The 18,987-nt window shown below is 39.4% G+C and overlaps 2 protein-coding genes across 2 annotated transcripts in view; one reads left to right on the plus strand and one right to left on the minus strand.

Annotated features, from left to right (window-relative positions):
- sv2 (synaptic vesicle glycoprotein 2) overlaps positions 1-367 on the minus strand; it is an 82,279-nt gene extending 81,912 nt beyond the window's left edge. Inside the window, exon 1 of the mRNA XM_065291430.2 lies at positions 201-367. Within this exon, the coding sequence (XP_065147502.1) occupies positions 201-264 (64 nt within the window). The 5' untranslated portion in view covers positions 265-367. The remainder of the gene's footprint in view (positions 1-200) is intronic.
- Positions 368-1,080: 713 nt separating this feature from the next.
- Positions 1,081-14,974, plus strand: snx1a (sorting nexin 1a). Its single transcript, XM_065297769.2, has 15 exons — positions 1,081-1,253; positions 4,883-5,522; positions 6,107-6,249; positions 6,628-6,694; positions 8,605-8,648; positions 8,738-8,879; positions 8,997-9,075; positions 10,282-10,357; positions 10,475-10,588; positions 10,689-10,782; positions 10,996-11,201; positions 11,297-11,440; positions 11,520-11,600; positions 13,466-13,537; positions 13,624-14,974. The coding sequence occupies exons 1-15, from the start codon at positions 1,152-1,154 to the stop codon at positions 13,672-13,674; spliced, it is 2,055 nt and encodes a 684-aa protein (XP_065153841.2). The 5' UTR covers positions 1,081-1,151; the 3' UTR covers positions 13,675-14,974.
- Positions 14,975-18,987: the final 4,013 nt, after the last annotated feature.

Consider the following 18,987-nt stretch of genomic DNA (forward strand, 5'->3'; position numbering starts at 1 on the left):
TGCAGGATATCGGCAATCCAGGACCGACGTTGTCTACCCCCTTGATAGTTGTATAATGCTTACAATCCTTAATAAAGCAACTATTTATTACCTTATGACACACTATTAGAGATGCATTAACTTAATATGACGAACTTCAGAGAGCTTTAGCACAGTTATGATCAAGGTAACGTATTTTACGTGAGTGATATGTATTTTACCGTCTTCATCCACATGAGAGGAATGGAGCAGCGGTTCCGTGTCTTCATGAGGTCGTCGGGACATTATTTATATTTTTAAAATAGCTGCAACCGCATAATCATGATCGCCGATCAGACGAATCCACACACTTCTGTAAACATAACCTCTTAGGGGCGTGGCTCTGTGATGACGCAAAGGGTGAACCTGCCCCGTCACTTTTCCGCGTCAACTGTAGAATTAACAAATTTTCTTTCTTTTTTATTTCTTTCCGTATAAAAAATCAGCCATATTAAGTTTATATAAATGAAAAAAAAAATCTTGAAAAATTGTGGTTGTGGTTTCTCTTGCGACGTCATGAACAAAGTACGCCACTTCAGTTCGAACTTCCTAAAATGCACTTAAACAGTCTTTCACTTTATTTATTTTTTGTTTTAAATATATTTATGTGGAACGATATTGGACAGAGATTTCGATCACCCAAATAATAATATGATACGTATTTGACTTAATGCGCCTTCGCGCAGGTCCACCGCTGTTTGACCTCAAATACCGCGAGATTGATTTGAGTGTAGACTGCTATACATGCTCACGCGATATTTTGATGTCTTCTTTGCGCAGGACTTCATGAAATCGAACACGCCTACCGAGTCATGCGCCTTTAATGGGTGGGGTTATCTTGGGTGGATTTTCTCACAAAACAAATAAATTATAATAAATAAATTTAAAATGATTAATTAAATAAAAACGACTGTTTACGCACGTCTGTCGTACAAAAATGGTTAACCTCATATTTACACTCTATATTCGAGCACTTCCGTTTGTTACGTTAGATCAGATTTTCATGTCGACCAACAGGCGTCGCCCGTTCCTCCCTCTCTCTCCCCGCTTCAGTTCTATGTCGCTCTCTCACTGTATCTTTCCCGCACTCACAGGTCGTAATAAAGTTTTTCCGTGTGTGTTTGGAGCTGAAGATGGCGGCCAGCTCGGAGCACAGTCCTCCGCCCTTCCCGGACTCAGAGGAGCCCGAGCTGCTGGAGGACAGCGACGACGGCGCGGACGCTTTTACGGGCACGGTGAGTGACGCGTTTAGATGCATTTATAACGCAACGCTACTATATAGCCTGCTGCGTAAACACTGAAGGGTGGAGGTCAAAACACCTTCACTTGATACTGTAACATACGTGTGTTTTCATTACCAGATTTTCAGATCTGCTGGTTTACGTCATGAAGACTTACTTGAAATCGTGTTTTGTTTACGATTTAGGCGTGAATTAAATTTAGGGGTTGAGATGATCTGATTTAGGCCTGCGTGGGTTCAGAAACTGAAGTTGGACTAGAGTAGTTGAGGAAATATCTCATGGCATGTGACCCAGTTTTCCTGGATCTGAACCGTTAGAGGGTTTGTATGTATTGTTAATGTATAATGAAGAATTGCACTGTACACGATTGATATAAAGTAACAGATCAGACTATAGATCTGTAAACTACAAGTGCATGCATGCAAATCTAGCAAGAAATCTAAACTATACTACGAGCAACAAGAGGGCAGGTCCCTTGTCTATAATGAATAGGCAGATGACCAGCTGTCAATATTTACTCAAGTGTAATAATTTAAGTGTTTGAAGAGCAAAGTTCTGATGTGTTTGTGACCCGGTCATGTGAGTTTCAGATGTGCATAAAAATCCCACTCGTTTCCCATTTTAGGAAAAATTAGCAGAGTGGGAAGGCTTTTAAAAACTGTTTAAAGTTAGTGGTTAAAGATATGGATTGGCAACTGGAAGTGTGTAGATCGAAGGTGTTGCCCTTAAACAAGACACCTAGAGGGATTTCTGCGTAGTAGGCTAAGAGGGTACATAAAGAAATATCAGGGTTATGTTTTATCACCCCAACATGAAAATATAACGATAAGGAAATATGTGAATGGTCCACTAAGATTTTTGCAACCGTTTTATGCTGTTTTTTTGTGATAAGCACACTTATCAATTATAAAAAGTGCTATGCAAAACATGACAATAGTTTACAACTTAAATATTTTAAGTTTTTATTATGTAAAAGGAAAATATAATTAATTTATGCAAAAAATCGAAGTAGTCTTAATTTTCTTTAGGCAGCATATCATTTTTTTCACTTGTTTTCTCTTTTGTGTATATATAAACCAGACATCAACTGCATGGGTTATTTGTGATGTATGCTAATAAATATATCGTCATAAAATTATGTTTGATTTACATTTATATTTTTGGCATATTGCTTTTATCCAAAGCAACTTAAAGGGACACTTCACCCGTTTGCATTAAGCTTTGTATAGTAAGAACCCCAGTCATGTTTTTGAATGGTCGTGCATCATTTCCTCCGTTGCCGCTGAGACAGGAGAAATACAGATTTTAGTGTTGCACTTCCTTCTTTCAATGATGTAAAAATCATCATTTTGCATCATTGAAAGAAGGAAGTGCAATATCTTTGTTGAGGGGGTGAGACATCAAACACCCCTTTTCTCGGTCAAATAGGCACCAAATTTTAAATTTATGTTACATTTCGACTACAAATATGACACACTTTCAATTAAGATTAATGTTTATATGGGTGAAATGCTTCTTTAGTGACGATCCCACTAGGCTTTGAGCATGCGAATATTTTTCGGGCATTAATGGGAATATAGGCGAGGAGCCAGCTTTGATACGAATGATACGAACGTGATACGAATTCACCGGTCATAAGCTGCGTCCGAAACCACCTACTTCAATACTATATAGTAGGCGAAGTAGTGCTTTTTGCATACTAGTATGAAAGTAGGCGGTTTCGGACGCAGCGAGAGTTAACTAGACTCGAAATATCTTCACACAAGCTTGCGTTTCCGGTCTGACGCATTCAGATGCCTATGAATGGAAGTTAATGGAACAAAAAATGTGTAGTGTGACCGCCCTTTTACAAGTAGGGGTGTAAAAATACATCGATATGGATCGATTACATTTTTGACGATACAATGCATCAATGCCATGCCACACATAAAATATTAAGGGTGTCACGATTCTCCAAATCCTCGGTTCGATTACATTTTCGATTCTTAAATTATTTTTTTTGAAAGACAAAAATGCTATGCCATTATAATTAATTATTACTATAGTTTTACATTAACATGCACATTGCGTGCTTTTCCTCGCATGGGGGTTTGTGGGCTTTACTTTACGTGGAGAGCTTGTAGAGAGAGGATTCCTTTGTGCACGCACATGGACTTAAAGCGCGCGTCTTGGACTCCTGGCATCTGAAATAAAACCAGTGCGTCATAAGCAGCTGCGCTTCTCTCTGTCTCACGTGCACGCGCTATCGCATCAGATTCTGTCCAAAGTCTAAACATAAAAAAAAGTAGTAATCCTTGCGTATTTGTTCAGTTTTATGCGTTTCATTCGAGCTGAGGCAAACTATCCCTTTTGTTTAAAATATAATCCACTGCGTCTTGTTGGTGCATCCGCTCTGTCCGAAGTCAGATCACTAGGTAGTAATCCTGTTCATGATATGCATTTCAAGGGGGTGTAGCAATACATCCCTTGTGTTTAAAATATAAATCGTGTTCCGCTGGACCGATGTTTTTAAAGGCACTTCTGAGAGGTTTATTTTCCCCCGCTTGGCAAGCCGTTGGGACGTGACATGGGGGAGTGGCAGCATCAACGATTCCATTTTTTTAATTCGAAGTTCGAGGTTGTGACTTAATTTTGATCGATTTCTTATAAAATATCGATATGAGGTACCTTTATTTTGACACCTTATGTGTCCTCATTCCTTGACGCAAAGTCCATCTACACATTTCCGCCAAAGCGCACATTTTTGTTTATTTTCGATTGCACATTTGGCACAAAATACTGAAAGTATGACTTTGACTGTTGCCATCATAAGCTGAATTTTATGTGACATTTATTTTTCTTTATTTAAATTTTTTTATTTACTTTTTTGTTAGTTTGTTGTTGGAAATGTGCAATTTTCAAAGAGTTAAATAAATGTTCATGTTATATATTTTGGTTGCATTTGTAAGTTATTAAAAATTTAACTGCTTAACTAGGCACATAATATAAAAAATCGATAAAATTAATTGCATCGAAGAAGTGTTTGATCGGCAAATATTGCATCGCTGGCGGAGAAAATTATGTCATATTGAAATGAATTGTCCCATTTACATCACTAAAAAAAGGTACAAACTTTTATCAGTATGTACATGTTCGCTGGATTCGAACCTGTGATCTTTTATAGTGATAGACCGATCTTTGCGAGTTGTATGTGTATCAGCATCGGCCGCAGGATTTCCCGCAGCATATTTCAGTTAAGGCGGCCCGCCTAAGCTTGGAAACCCTACCGCCTTAACAAGATCGTCCACAAAAAAAAAATTGCTGCAAAAGGCCGTCAAGTGCATCTCGGAGAATAGCGCGTACGCGCATCAAACCGCAAGCGGGGACGCGCGCCACACGTCCGAAATGATAAAGACTTGATCCGGACCGTCACTGTCTGGAGGATAACTCAGGGCTTCATTTTTTATTGAAGCTTCCCCGGATTCATATCCGTTTTGCCAAGACGCATTTATGTGGCCAAATGTACATGGAACAGTTTAACAAATCGGATATCTTTTCGATCAGAGAAAACACTGTGACCAGATGTAAAAAGGCACATAGTTTAATGTATGTTTTATTAACTTTACAAGTGTTTCTGTTTCTAGTCAATATCTGAGATGGATTCTCAATCGCCCGATGACACATCTGGAAATCCTAAAGACATCTTCAGCGAAGCACCAGAAGACATCTTCAGCGATCCACTAACCGACACTAATTCCGAACCCCAGAAAGGTGTAGACACCAAAATATCTTCACCTGGTAGCGATGAGGCCATCGACCTATTCAGTGACCCGTTGGATGATGTCATCACTCCTGCTGACGTCCAAAATCCAGTTCCAGATCTCATAAACGTGTCTTTGAGTAACAGCGAACCGCCAAAGCCTAAACCACAGAGTGACGTCATCGCCAAATCCGCCCACAAAAACGATGTCGCGGATCATCAAAAGGATATTTTCGAAGACACTCCGAAAGATGCCGGCAAAGGCGCTTCCTCCAAGAAAGCAGCGAGCTCGGACCTGTTTGACGATGATGAGGAAGATTTGTTCGAAGAACCGTTCAAGGCCGTATCGAAGAAGCCCAGTGGGCCACCTGTTGATGTTTTCACTGAGGTCAAATCGGAAGGGAAGGTTAAGCCGCAGGGTAAACAAGCCTCCGCTGATCTGTTTACGGAGGAAGCCGTAACATCCGCAGGTGCCAGCTCCAGGACCAATGGTGTTCACTCAGAAGAGCAGGATCTCTTCACAGGTATGTCACCTGATCATCTGACACATTTTTGCTGGTTTTGTTGGCGTCTTTTGGGTTCAGGTGCATTAAAGTTTTAGTGAAGCTTTAAAATTGTAAGCACATTTAATGTGTCTTTCTAAACCAACATAGACTGTGTTATTTTTTTTTTTTTAACTTAGATCAAATAGTTTTGGTTGTCTGGTATACCACTACTGCATTTTTTGGCATTGACGGGTGCATCAGTTTGTGTTTTAAAACTCTCCCAGACATTTGTGCATTGTAAGTTCCCGTTTAAGCACGCCTTAAATCCTTCAGTGTTCCTGACTTTTGTGCCCAACATAGAGATTTTATTACTGTTGACCCTTTTACTGTCATTTAGACACATTGTTTGTGAAGTGCATGCACATCACTTTCCTGAATGATGGGTAGTGAATTCGCCTTCTCAGCGTTGACGCAGGAAGAGGAAAAGGAATTCCTCAATGACCTTTACCCTTCTGACCAAACTGATGAAAAATGCTGATGGTTCTGCGTTTTGTGTTCGTGTGTCATTTGCTTGGTTTAAAGCATTATAAGACATGTAATGGACTCATTTTCTCTCCGTTCAGAAGCTACAGTGGAGTTGTCTTTGGATAGTCCCCGTAATGACCGCAAGATGAAAGATGTTGTGAAACCGCCGCTCGCCGCCGCCGCTGCTGCCCCGGTGATGAGCAACTCCAGCAAAACGCCAGCGTCCAAAACCCTGGAAGAGGTAAAATGCTCTTACTGATCTGGGCACAGTTCTTAAAGAAACAAATCGGCCAAATATCTCTCATAAATCTTGGATGGCATGAGGGCAAGTCAGTTATGTGACTTCCCCTTTTCAGTTTTTATATTAAAATGCCATCATGTTATCTTGTATGGGGCTCAATGTGGCGAAGCCCCAAAAATCACAAACATTGAAGTAATCCAGTGGGTTAATATATGAAATTAAATATGTGAGAACATGATTATCTTGGATCTTTTAGATCCACAGGCTTCCCGTGCCTATTGATTTCCAACCGCATTCGAAATTGATGTGTTCACACCTCATAGGAATATCTCATGTTTTGCACCTTTTTCCTGTTTCTATTTGTCATTTTCCAAAAAGTTAGAGGAAGAGGAGAGCGAAGACAAGTTTGATCTGAACATCTCCATCACAAATCCGGAAAAAGTCGGTAAGATCCTCCTCTGGTACATCACGTTGAATTCATTTGTTGTTGTTTTTTTGTGAAAATAATGCTGTGCTAGGGAAAAGTGTATACGATAACATCTGTCCACTGGTTTAAACCCAGTAGTAAGCTGAGTCGGCAGAAAACGTCATTGTGTCATAAAGTGAAATAGTTCCTAATAAAGGAACTGATAAAGTTGCCTGGAGCTTCGCCATACAATCTCAATTTCCAGTTCTCTATTTTAGAGGTTTGGTTTTACTGCTGTAATATTGCATGATGGATGAGGCATGTCAAGTCTGGTTTATGTCACACAATTATTTTATCACGTTGTTTTTGTTACAGAGGTGATCTAGCAAGTTTTGTTATTCTATCCAAAGTTACTTATAAGTGTGTGTGTCAAACCCAGTGTTGCTACCAAGCGTGCCGCACAAGCCCTGAAAAGTGAAGCCAAAACGTCTCGATCGCCCCCCAGTGACTGGTCCCAGTATAGGCCATAAACTCCACCTCCCCATGTTATTCAATGGGACTTCAGACCAACTAAAAAATTAAATTAAACTTATCTTTTTTCCGAAGCTGGTTTCTGTCATTTACTGTAGTTTTTATCACGCTGATGTAAATTCAAATGTTTTTTTTTTAAATAAGTTTGTGTTTAGTTAATTATATAAAAACGGTGGTGTCATGATTGACAGCTGTGATATCGTGTGATATGCGAATACTGCGAGGGCGGGGTCTTGATTTCGCAGCTTTACTTCCTGCTCACTACTGCTCAGGACTGGTCCCGAAATCTCTACTGCGCAGACTCAGTAGCCAAGATGTCAGCGCCATATCAGGACACTGGCGGCTTCACATTTCACCAATGGAATAGAGCGAACAGGCGTCGTCCATCTTTTTTTTACAGTCTATGGTTGCTACCTGACACATAGTCTCAGCCTCAGACTTCACGCTCACAGAATGTTGGCTAAACGTTTGATGTTTTTCGTACACTTTTCTGGAAACCCTGTGGGAATGTCGAAGTCGTCTTTTGATTAGTTGAAATTTCAGGATTTCCAGGAGATGCGAGTGTCGCAATTAGTTTCAATCGCTGGAAAACATAGCTCTGGCGTTCCCTTGAGGAAGAGAATCAGTTGTCTTCATGTGGAAAATAATATGACCAGTTATCATGATCAGCTAAACATTGGATTCTCAAACATGCTGTAATATTTTCAGTACAAATATTGAAAAATTCTTAAATGTAAGATGTATTTTCTTTTTGTGCTTAAAACACAAAAAGTGTTTAGGAAAATATTTTTTTCTTACATTGTTGGCATATTTTTTTGCTTGTTTTAAGCAATTTCATTTAAATTTTATGTTTAAAAACTAGACTATTTTTTTTCTCAGGTCATATTGCTTATTAAGAAAATGCATCAAGTGGACCAATCACAGCGCTTGCAGTCTGCGTAGAATCGACACATTGTTAAAAGTTTGGCGAGTTGCACGTCAGGCTACGCATAACATACGGCGTAAAACTTACACACGACTACAAATTACAATTAAGAGTCATTTTTTGCAGTGTAAATAAGTTGAAAAAAGGTGCTGAGGGAGTGTCTGTGCTAAAACCACACCCACTTGTTGGAAAGCTGCCAATTCTCTCAACTTTTAAATACCACTACACTGCAAAATATTATCTTCAAGAAAACAATTTCAGTAAAAACATCTTGATTTAAGAATTTTTAGATATTTGTACTGAAAACAAGACAAAAATACAAAGTAAGAAAGTCAGTTTTTGCAGTGTAGTTTCCAGGCTTTGTTATGTGTTTCAGCAATAGAGATTATTATTCAGCAAATGTTTAGAAACAATCCTCTGAATTGGCTTTATACAGACTTTAATCTGTTTGTTTCTGTTTGGTCATATGAAGTGTTTCTCTTCCTTTCTACAGGTGATGGTATGAATGCGTATATGGCCTACAAAGTTTCAACACAGGTGATTATAACAAACTTGCAGATTCACACACCGTTGGTTTGCTCACGACGACCATACGATATGACCGTTACGTTCTTGCTTTCTCTCAGACGACGTTACCCATGTTCCGCAGCAAGACGTTTACAGTACGCAGACGTTTCAGCGATTTTCTGGGATTGTACGAGAAGCTCTCGGAGAAACATGCGCAGAACGGATACATCGTACCTCCGCCGCCAGAGAAGAGCATTCTGGGTAAGATTTTTTTTTGAAGAAAAACACTATTCTGGGTAAGAAAACTTGTTTTGAGAAGATGTGACTGATATGTCGAATACGTTAATGATGTGTGAACGCATTCTGTGGATCGGACAGGTATGACAAAAGTGAAAGTGGGTAAGGAGGATCCCTCTTCAGCCGAATTTGTGGAGCGAAGGAGAGCTGCTCTTGAGAGGTTTGTCATACAAGCTAACATATAGATTTTTCGTGAATCAAGATTTTTGACGGCCTGTTTGTATTTGGGTAAATATGGCTATAGCAGAAATAAAAAACAATATATTAGGTCGCAAGACACATCAAATGATAGTCATACTAATGGTCAAAGTATAGTCTATTTCGTACGCGTACAGGATGGGTCCACGTTCAGTGCACGTTACGCAATTTTAGGTTGTAGGTCACCCACTTTTTCATGTAGGTCACGCAGCACATGGTTCGCATAGTTCTTGCAGCACATTGTTCGCATAGTAGGTCGCGGAGCACATTGTTCGCGTAATAGTAGGTCGCACAGCACATTGTTCGCGTAGGTCGCGGAGCACATTGTTCGCGTAATAGTAGGTCGCACAGCACATTGTTCGCGTAGGTCGCGGAGCACATTGTTCGCGTAATAGTAGGTCGCACACAGCACATTGTTCGCGTAGTAGGTTGCGCAGCACATCATTCTCGTAGAAGTATGTCACGCAGCACATCATTTGCATAGTAGTAGGTCGCGCAGCACATTGTTCGCGTAGTAGTAGGTCGCGCAGCACATTGTTCGCGTAGTAGTAGGTCGCGCAGCACATTGTTCGCGTAGTAGTAGGTCGCGCAGCACATTGTTTGCGTAGTAGTAGGTCGCGCAGCACATTGTTCGCGTAGTAGTAGGTCGCGCAGCACATTGTTCGCGTAGTAGTAGGTCGCGCAGCACATTGTTCGCGTAGTAGTAGGTCGCGCAGCACATTGTTCGCGTAGTAGTAGGTCGCGCAGCACATTGTTCGCGTAGTAGTAGGTCGCGCAGCACATTGTTCGCGTAGTAGTAGGTCGCGCAGCACATTGTTCGCGTAGTAGTAGGTCGCGCAGCACATTGTTTGCATAGTAGTAGGTGGCGCAGCACATTGTTTGCGTAGTAGTAGGTTGCGCAGCACATTGTTCGCGTAGTAAGTTGCACAAGCACATTGGTCGGGAAGCACATTGTAAGCGTAGGTTGCGCACATGCACCTACAGGACAATGTAGTATGTAGCTCAGGTGACCCATTGCATTTTGTCATGATGCGCATGCGCCAAATGTCTATGTACACGTACGAGTCTAATAAACTATACTTTACAAGGCCATACATTTGACCGTAAAAAAATAAAACAGACTATACTCAGGCTTAATGTGTGTGTGTGTGTGTGTGTGTGTGTTCAGATATCTTCAGAGGGTTGTGAATCATCCATCTCTCATTCAGGATCCTGATGTGAGAGAGTTTTTGGAGAAAGAGGAGGTGAGACATCTGTTTGCTTTTTCCTATTTCTCTCTCTCTTTTGTAATCTCTCTCTCCCTATTTGTTTGAACCTATGTAAACTTACCCGAAGTAATCTCTGTGTGATTGTGTATTTAGTTACCCCGTGCAGTCGGCACACAGGCCTTAAGTGGAGCCGGTTTCCTCAAAATGATCAACAAAGCCACGGATGCCGTTAGCAAGATGACCATCAAGATGAACGAACAGGACGTGGTGAGCCTTACATGGAAATAAACTTTTCAAAGACCAAGACCAAAAGTCATACAGAACGCACAGAATATATATATAAAAAAAATGTTTGTGTTTGTCACAGTGGTTCGATGAGAAGATCCAGGATGTAGAAAATGAAGAACAGCAGATGCGGAAACTTCACCTGTTGGTTGAATCGCTTGTCAATCACAGGAAAGGTAAGAAATGTCCATAAATGAAGAGTTCAGCCATGAGTACTAATTGGTCGTCTCCATCCAATCAAATGCTTGTTTCTATTACTTCCCTTTAATCTCCATCCTAACCCTCCACCTCCCCAGCCCCACCTGCCTAGATCTGCTACGTGGGTCTCACAATGCACTGTGCTATAAAACAGCCGTGTGTCTTACAGTTTCATGTGTATATTTTCTCAGAGTTGTCCGGGAACACGGCCGTGTTCGCGAAGAGCGTGGCGATGTTGGGGAGTTCGGAGGATAACACGGCTCTGTCTCGAGCTCTGTCTCAGCTGGCAGAGGTTGAAGATCGGATCGAGCAGCTCCATCAGGAGCTGGCGGCCAATGACTTCTTCACCTTCTCTGAGCTCCTGGCCGATTATATACGACTTCTGGGAGCTGTCAGGGTACGAATACACACATACCTTATGTTCAACATTGTAAAGTCAAGGTAACTGACATTTTGAATGTTTAGGGCTAAGTACGTTTGTGTGTATCCCAGGGGTGTTTTGACCAGAGAATGAAATCATGGCAGCGCTGGCAGGATGCTCAAAATGCGCTTCAGAAAAAGAGAGAGGCGGAAGCCAAATTACTTTGGGCCAACAAACCTGACAAACTCCAGCAGGCCAAGGATGAGATCGCAGAGGTGACCCTTGACTATACCTTTTAAGACTAAATGATCTGCTTTAAACTACCACCTTTAACTCTGTGTTCCTGTCCTGCAGTGGGAGGCCAAGGTCACGCAGTTCGAGAGAGACTTTGAAAGAATTTCGGCCACCATTCAGAAGGAAGTTATACGTTTTGATGTAAGATATGGTTGAACATTAGCAAAGATATTTTTCAGAATAATCTTTTATATATTTTTTATTATTCTAGTAGAGATATCAAAAGGTGAACGTTGGATTAATTTAAAGGATTACTTCACTTTCATAAAAACATTGTGATTTATTTACTTGAACATCTTGGATAACATGGGATATGTCTTTCTTTGTTTAGTCAAGAAGAAATACAATTTTTTTTTTAAAGATAACATACAGGATTTTTCTCCATGTAGTGGACTTTAACAGTTTACAGCAGTGGTTCTCAAACTGGGGGGCCGCGAGATGGTGCCAGGGGGGGCCCAGTTTTATGACATTTTATAAAATACATTCATTTATCATGAATTCTGTGTAATTAAAGTTTTTCGTCGTAAATTTTCTTTGGGGGTGGTTGCGAAGGAATGCACCGTACACAAGGGGGGCCGCACGCGGAAAAAGTTTGAGTACCACTGGTTTACAGTTTCAATGCAGCTTCAAAGCACTCTAAACATTTCCAACTGAGGCATTAAGGGTCTTACCTATTGAAACGATCATCATTTTTGCAAAAAAGTACTTTTAACCACAACTTTTTGTCGTGCACTAGCCGTGTGATGCGCCATCCTGACCTTATGTTTTACGTAATCATGTTGAAAGGTCACGCGTATGTGAAACTACCGCTCCAGTGTTTACAAGTGTGGAGAAAGAGGACCATACAGACGTTCTTGTATGTGGACTGATACTAATTAATGTCTTTGTGTCTGTTTATGGTTTAAAATGGTCCACAAGTGTGCATTTCAAATATGTAACGCGTGACCTTTCGATGTGATTGCGCAATGCGTAAGGTCACACTGGCTAGCGCAAGACGAGTTGTAGTTTAAAAGTAAAAAAAATTCATTTTTTTTTTGTATTTTTTGCCGAAAATGATGATCGTTTCACTAAATAAGCTGCTTATGCGGGATTATTTGGGATTGTTAAAAGCCCTTTAAAGCTGCATTGAAACTGCAATTTTAAACTGCACTGAAACTGTAAACTGTTGAGTTCCAATAAAGTCTACTATATCCTGGAATGTTTTTCTCCCAAAACTTAATTTCTTAATTTAATTAAAGAGAAAGTAAACAGCTAAAAGAGAAAACGCGTGCGCAACAGTATATTAGATCCGGACTTTGGTCTTAAAGGAGAAGTTACCTAATTTTGCTCCTGTCTTTCATTCGTGTTAATCAAACAGCATTGAGAGAAAATCTGCATCACTTTTCTACCTTTAATAAGATTTGTACGTCGAATTCTACACAAATTTGAATTCGAGTTGCTTGTTCAGGGTTCACATTCATACTGTATTAGTGCTATGTGCGTGAACAGAACAGACCCTGAATAATTTTTTTATATGTACTGATCGTGAATCAGACCATAGATGCTCTTAAATTTTTGATCGCTGCATAGCATCTTTAGCATTGTAAACTTATGTGAAACACTCTTCGGTCACCTGAAGCAAGGCATTTGATGATCTGTGTTGATGCTTATTTGCTTTAATATTTGTATAGTGTGGTAGCCATATTATAAAAGCAATAAAGTACAAAAGGCTAGTGTTGCAGTGACTCGGCTTCATGTCATGCTTAACAACACACTTCAACCATAACGTATTCACAATACAGCATAGCCTCTCTTTTACCGTATTGCTTAAATAAAGTCTATGGCCAAGTTGTTATGGCAACCAATCTAGATATACTAGATATTTACATATAGTTGTTGACACGGTCTAAACAAATAGATCATATCTCATCACTTGTAAAATACCAGTGTGGACAGTCAGTCCTAAAGGTCAGATTCTGTATGAAGAAAGCCTTGTTGTCCTAATCACCACGTTTCTCTGCTTACAGAAAGAGAAAGCTCGGGATTTTAAGAGACAAATCGTCAAATATCTGGAGTCTTTGCTGCTCTCACAACAACAGGTGCGTAAACATTTTATTCAAATGAATTTTGTTTAAAACAACTGTGATATTAATTCACATCACGTCTCTTTTATTCTTCCTTCTAGTTGATAAAATACTGGGAGGCTTTTCTTCCTGAAGCGAAAGCAATCGCGTGAGGCGGTTTCCACACAAACACACACGGATGACTGAGGCCTTCTCTCTATTCTTTACCTCTCGCCTATAAACAAAGAAAAATCACAAAGCAAAGGGAAATGATGTGTCGTGCCGCTACTTTAATTCTGATTAATCACTATATTCAGTGTAATTCTCACTTTTATTTTCTTATGATGAATCTTTATTGGCTGGGTTTGGGGGTTTGTCTTCCTCTTTATGTACCAAAATCTTTTTTATTCCAATTTTCGTTGAGAGGAGCTTTCAATGTTACTTTTTCAACACGTTGGTGCACTTTGAATTCTCATCAGCAGCAATGTCACTGTTTTACACTAGAGGGCGCCCTGCCTACATTCATATACGTGATGAAAGCGATTTCCCATCATCCTTGACGCATACACACTTGTGTGGACCTGTCATAAACAGTTGTTTTAAGGAGGCCTTATTTAAGGAGGAGTTTAATAGACAAATTGTGTCCTAGTTTATTTTCAAAGTCTGAATTTTGAAATAATGCAAATAGATTTATACATGGGTCTGTTTAAAAATATAAAAAAAACTTGCTACACCTAAAGATGAAAGTAATAGATTGGTTTAGTTAAAAAAAGTCACATGTTTATGGTTGTGTCATAAATAATTTGTGATGATTTCCATCAAAAAATAAATGTTTTTGTTTCTGTTATTCATTTAATGCAAAGCGTCTCATATCAATACCACATCACACTATTCAAAGCACTTCAGTCTTAAACTTGGTTTATTTTTGGTCTGTTATCTGAAACAAAGCTCCTCGTAAAATTTTCTCTGTGCTTTTTTTCTCTTTAAAGCTCTTTATTTTTCATTTGTAGAAATTTATACCAACATTCGTTATTGATTTGTGTCAAAGCATTTTTGTGTTATTCGCTCAGCATGTTACAATTAATAAATCATTACTATGCTACTAATAATATGATAAATGCTAAAAACATTTTCTACACCACGCTTTGTTTGTTTGTTTGTTTGGTTTTTTTTACAGATTTTGTTTCTGTAATTTCAAAGTTAGAGTTTTTAAAGCTGTTCGATTCATTTTTACTTTTTAGCATTTATACAGAAATGTTTGTTCAGATTTTTGCATCATGAATGATATTTTGGGCCCTGTTGTAATGACACTTCAAACATACATTAATAGGTTGGACCTGAGTTTTTTTTTACCAGGGTTCACCTTTAGGTGCCATAATAAAAGTTTCTTTATTAGAAATAAGGGGCAGGTATTTTTCCACCGCGGATGCTTCTTTTAAAGAAAACAATAAAGATTTAATTACAAATGTAAAACTTTTGGTTTCATTTTTAAGGCTAAGAGCACACATACACTGTAAAAAGTTGGATTAACTTAAAAAATTACTACATTTTTCTTAAAGTGAAAATTTTAAGTTGAAAAACTTTTTTATGTGTTACCAATTTAAGTAATGAAAATTTTTTATAACTTAAGTTATAAAAAATGTATTTGAAAGTTTCTCACTTTAACCCGTTAACTGGGGTTAACTGAAAGGTCTAAGAATGTAGTTTTTTTATTTCAAAATCTTTTAGCAGTAATAATAAGGCAGTAACTGTAATTTATTAATTTGTGATAAGAGTATGCAGCAAACCAAAAAACCTTAGTCTTTTGATAATTTTATGTATTAAAAATAATAATAAATTGCATTTTTTATTTATTACAAATAAATGTAAACTGCTATATATGTTTATATATAAAATCACACACTCACCTAAAGGATTATTAGGAACACCTGTTCAATTTCTCATTAATGCAATTTTCTAATCAACCATTCACATGGCAGGTGCTTCAATGCATTTAAGGTGTGGTCCTGGTCAAGACAATCTCCTGAACTCCAAACTGAATGTCAGAATGGGAAAGAAAGGTGATTTAAGACATTTTGAGTGTGGCATGGTTGTTGGTGTCAGACGGGCCGGTCTGAGTATTTCACAATCTGCTCAGTTACTGGGATTTTCACGCACAACCATTTCTAGGGTTTACAAAGAATGGTGTGAAAAGGGAAAAACATCCAGTATGCGGCAGTCCTGTGCAAAATGCCTTGTTGATGCTAGAGGTCAGAGGAGAATGGGCCGACTGATTCAAACTGATAGAAGAGCAACTTTGACTGAAATAACCACTCGTTACAACTGAGGTATGCAGCAAAGCATTTGTGAAGCCACAACACGCACAACCTTGAGGCGGATGGGCTGCAACAGCAGACAACCCCACCGGGTACCACTCATCCCCACTACAAATAGGAAAAAGAGGCTACAATTTGCACAAGCTCACCAAAATTGTACAGTTGAAGACTGGAAAAATGTTGCCTGGCCTGATGAGTCTCAATTTCTGTTGAGACGTTCAGATGATAGAGTCAGAATTTGGCATAAACAGAATGAGAACATGGATCCATCATGCCTTGTTACCACTGTGCAGGCTGTTGGCGATGGTGTAATGATCTAGGGATGTTTTCTTGGCACACTTTAGGACCCTTAGTACCAACTGGGCATCGTTTAAATGCCACGGCCTACCTCAGCATTGTTTCTGACCATGTCCATCTCTTTATGACCACCATGTACCCATCCTCTAATGGCTACTTCCAGCAGGATAATGCACCATGTCACAAAGCTTGAATCATTTCAAATTGGTTTCTTGAACCTTGTTGAATCAATGCCACGTAGAATTAAGGCAGTTCCGAAGGCGAAAGGGGGTCAAACACAGTATTAGTATGGTGTTCCTAATAATCACTTAGGTGAGTGTATATATTCACTCCAGACACTTCCGTAAAAAACGTTAAAGAGTCGTCTTTAAAACAAGACCAAAATTTGTTTTTTTTAGAGTTATATTCATTTGAGGGTGTACATCAACTTTTCACCTTGCATATGCATTGGTTTGAAAAAGGGCCCCTTCCAGATTTCTTATGTTATTGCAGATTAAATAATACAAGTAAACACAACGTGCATTTTTTTTAGTTAAGGTTTATATTATTAAGGAAAAACTAAATTCAAACCCACATGACCCTGTATGAATTATGCTGCGTTCCAGAGCCCATCCAAACCAGTGGGATGTGGGACTTATCCTACCTCCAACTAGGAAAAGTGCACTGGAATGCCTGTCGAAGTGGAACCTCCTACCGGCGAACTCGTGGGAGTTCAACCTACCCCGACTTCAACAAAATAAGTCGGAGGACAATGTCGGCGCCCATAGAGTCTCGCGTCGTGAGAGGAAAACTTCAAGGAATAGACTATAAATGGTCCTTCTCTGCTTGTAGGGTTGTTTTAGACACTGTAATTTTAGCACAGCTTGTTTTTTTATATTATGGCGTGAAATTATGTCGTTATTATCTGTTAGCATGAAGATATGGTAAAAGTATACCAAGTTACTTAGCGACATGCAGCGCTTCTATATAATGGCTCCAGAACACTTTGTTTAGATGTTTAACTTGATGTTTTACTGTAGTGTGAACTGCACAGTTCGGACCGACGTTTAAAAGTCATGTAGTCTGTACAAGCCTTAAGAAGACCGGTCGGTCGTCCATGTTTTCTGTTTACGTTCCACTTCAAATGCCTGGAACGCTTTAAAGTAGGAGCTAGGATATTTCAGGAAGGATAAGTCCCACTGGTTTGGATGGGCTCTGGAACGCAGCATAAGTGTTAACACATAACTGTGGTTTATCACACCTGAGTTCAGTTTCTCTAGCCACACACAGGCCTGATTCCTGCCACACCTGTTCGCACTCAAGAAATCACTTAAAAGGACCTGCCTGACAAAGTGAAGTAGAAAGTCTTCAAAAGCTTCACATCATGTTGAGATCCAAAGATATTCAGAAACAAATGAGAAAGAAAAGTAATTGAGATCTATCAGTCTGGAAAAGGTTATAAAGCCATTTCTAAAGCTTTGGGACTTCAGTGAAACACAGTGAGAGCCATTATGGTGAAAACATGGAACAGTGCTGAACATTCCCAGGAGTGGCCGGCTGACCAAAGTTACCCCTAGAGCGCAGCGACGACCCAAGAGGTTACAAAAGACCCCACAACAACATCCAAAGCATTGTCAGGGTCAGTGTTCATGTCTCCACCATAAGAAAGAGACTGGGCAAAAATGGTCTGCATGGAAAGATGAAAGCGCTGCTGAGCATAAAGAACATAAAAGCTTGTCTCAGTTTTGCCAGAAAACATCTTGAAGATCCCCAAGACTTTTGGGAAAATACTCTGTGGACTAACGAGACAAAAGTTTAACTTTTTGGAAGGTGTGTTTCCCATTATGTCTGGCCTAAAAGTAAAAATTTTTTGCTTCAGGACCTGGAAGACTTGCTGTGATAAATGGAACCATGAGTTCTACTGTCTACCAAAAAATCCTGAAGGAGAATGTCTGGCCATCTGTTTGTGACCTCAAGCCGAAGCGAACTTTGGTTCAGCAGCAGGACAATGATCCAAAACACACCAGCAAGTCCACATCTGAATGGCTGAAGGACAAACAAAATGAAGACTTTGGAGTGGCCTAGTCAAAGTCCTGACCTCAATCCTATTGAGATGCTGTGTTGTGACCTTAAAAACGCGGTGCATGCTCCAACCCTAAGATGTGGCTGAATTACAACAATTTTTCAAAGATGAGTGGACTAAAATTCCTCCACAGCGCTGTAACAGACTCATTGCAAGTTATCGCAAATGCTTGATTGCAGTTTTTTTCTGCTAAGGGTGGCCCAACCAGTTATGCAAACAGTTTTTCACACAGGGCCATGTAGTTTTGGATTTTGTTTTGCCTTAATAATAAAACTTTCATTTCAAAACTGCATGCTGTGATCACTTGCGTTATCTTTGACTAATATTTACATTTGTTTGGTGATCTGAAACATAAAAGTCTGACGTAATCTGGAAGGGGCCAACACTTTTTCACACCACTGTAAGTTCACATGATGCACCGAACACATATTTGAAATGTTATTTCACATATTTTAATTGCAATTGAAGTTATTTGTTTAAGTTCAGTAGATCCAACTTTCACTTTTTACAGTGTACCTGCTAGTTTATCATAATTGAGATGTGTATGTATCATGCGTGGTAACAACGTTGATTTGAAACAGAAACAAAACCCAGTCACAACATGAAGGAAGTGATTCTTAAACCTTCTGCCTTTCAGTATTTGTTCTGTGTTAAATGCATCGGTTCTCATTTAATGTTTCACCAAAGGCTTATGAGAATAAAATCATTAATCATTTAACTTCTAAACAATTTTTTTACAAATTGGCTTTTGAAGGGGACCAAGATAACTTTGTACCTTAACTTTGAGCAAAGCTGGTTTGCTGCTGTGTATG

This window comes from Paramisgurnus dabryanus, chromosome 23, assembly GCF_030506205.2.
Source record: "Paramisgurnus dabryanus chromosome 23, PD_genome_1.1, whole genome shotgun sequence".
In the NCBI taxonomy this organism is placed as follows: domain Eukaryota; kingdom Metazoa; phylum Chordata; class Actinopteri; order Cypriniformes; family Cobitidae; genus Paramisgurnus; species Paramisgurnus dabryanus.

Excerpts from the sequence above, each read along its gene's own strand:
- snx1a (XM_065297769.2), top strand. The coding sequence starts at position 1,152 with ATGGCGGCCAGCTCGGAGCACAGTCCTCCGCCCTTCCCGGACTCAGAG. Across the intron at positions 6,695-8,604 it reads CACAAATCCGGAAAAAGTCG|GTGATGGTATGAATGCGTAT; the intron begins GTAAGATCCTCC and ends TCCTTTCTACAG. Across the intron at positions 8,880-8,996 it reads GCCAGAGAAGAGCATTCTGG|GTATGACAAAAGTGAAAGTG; the intron begins GTAAGATTTTTT and ends TGGATCGGACAG.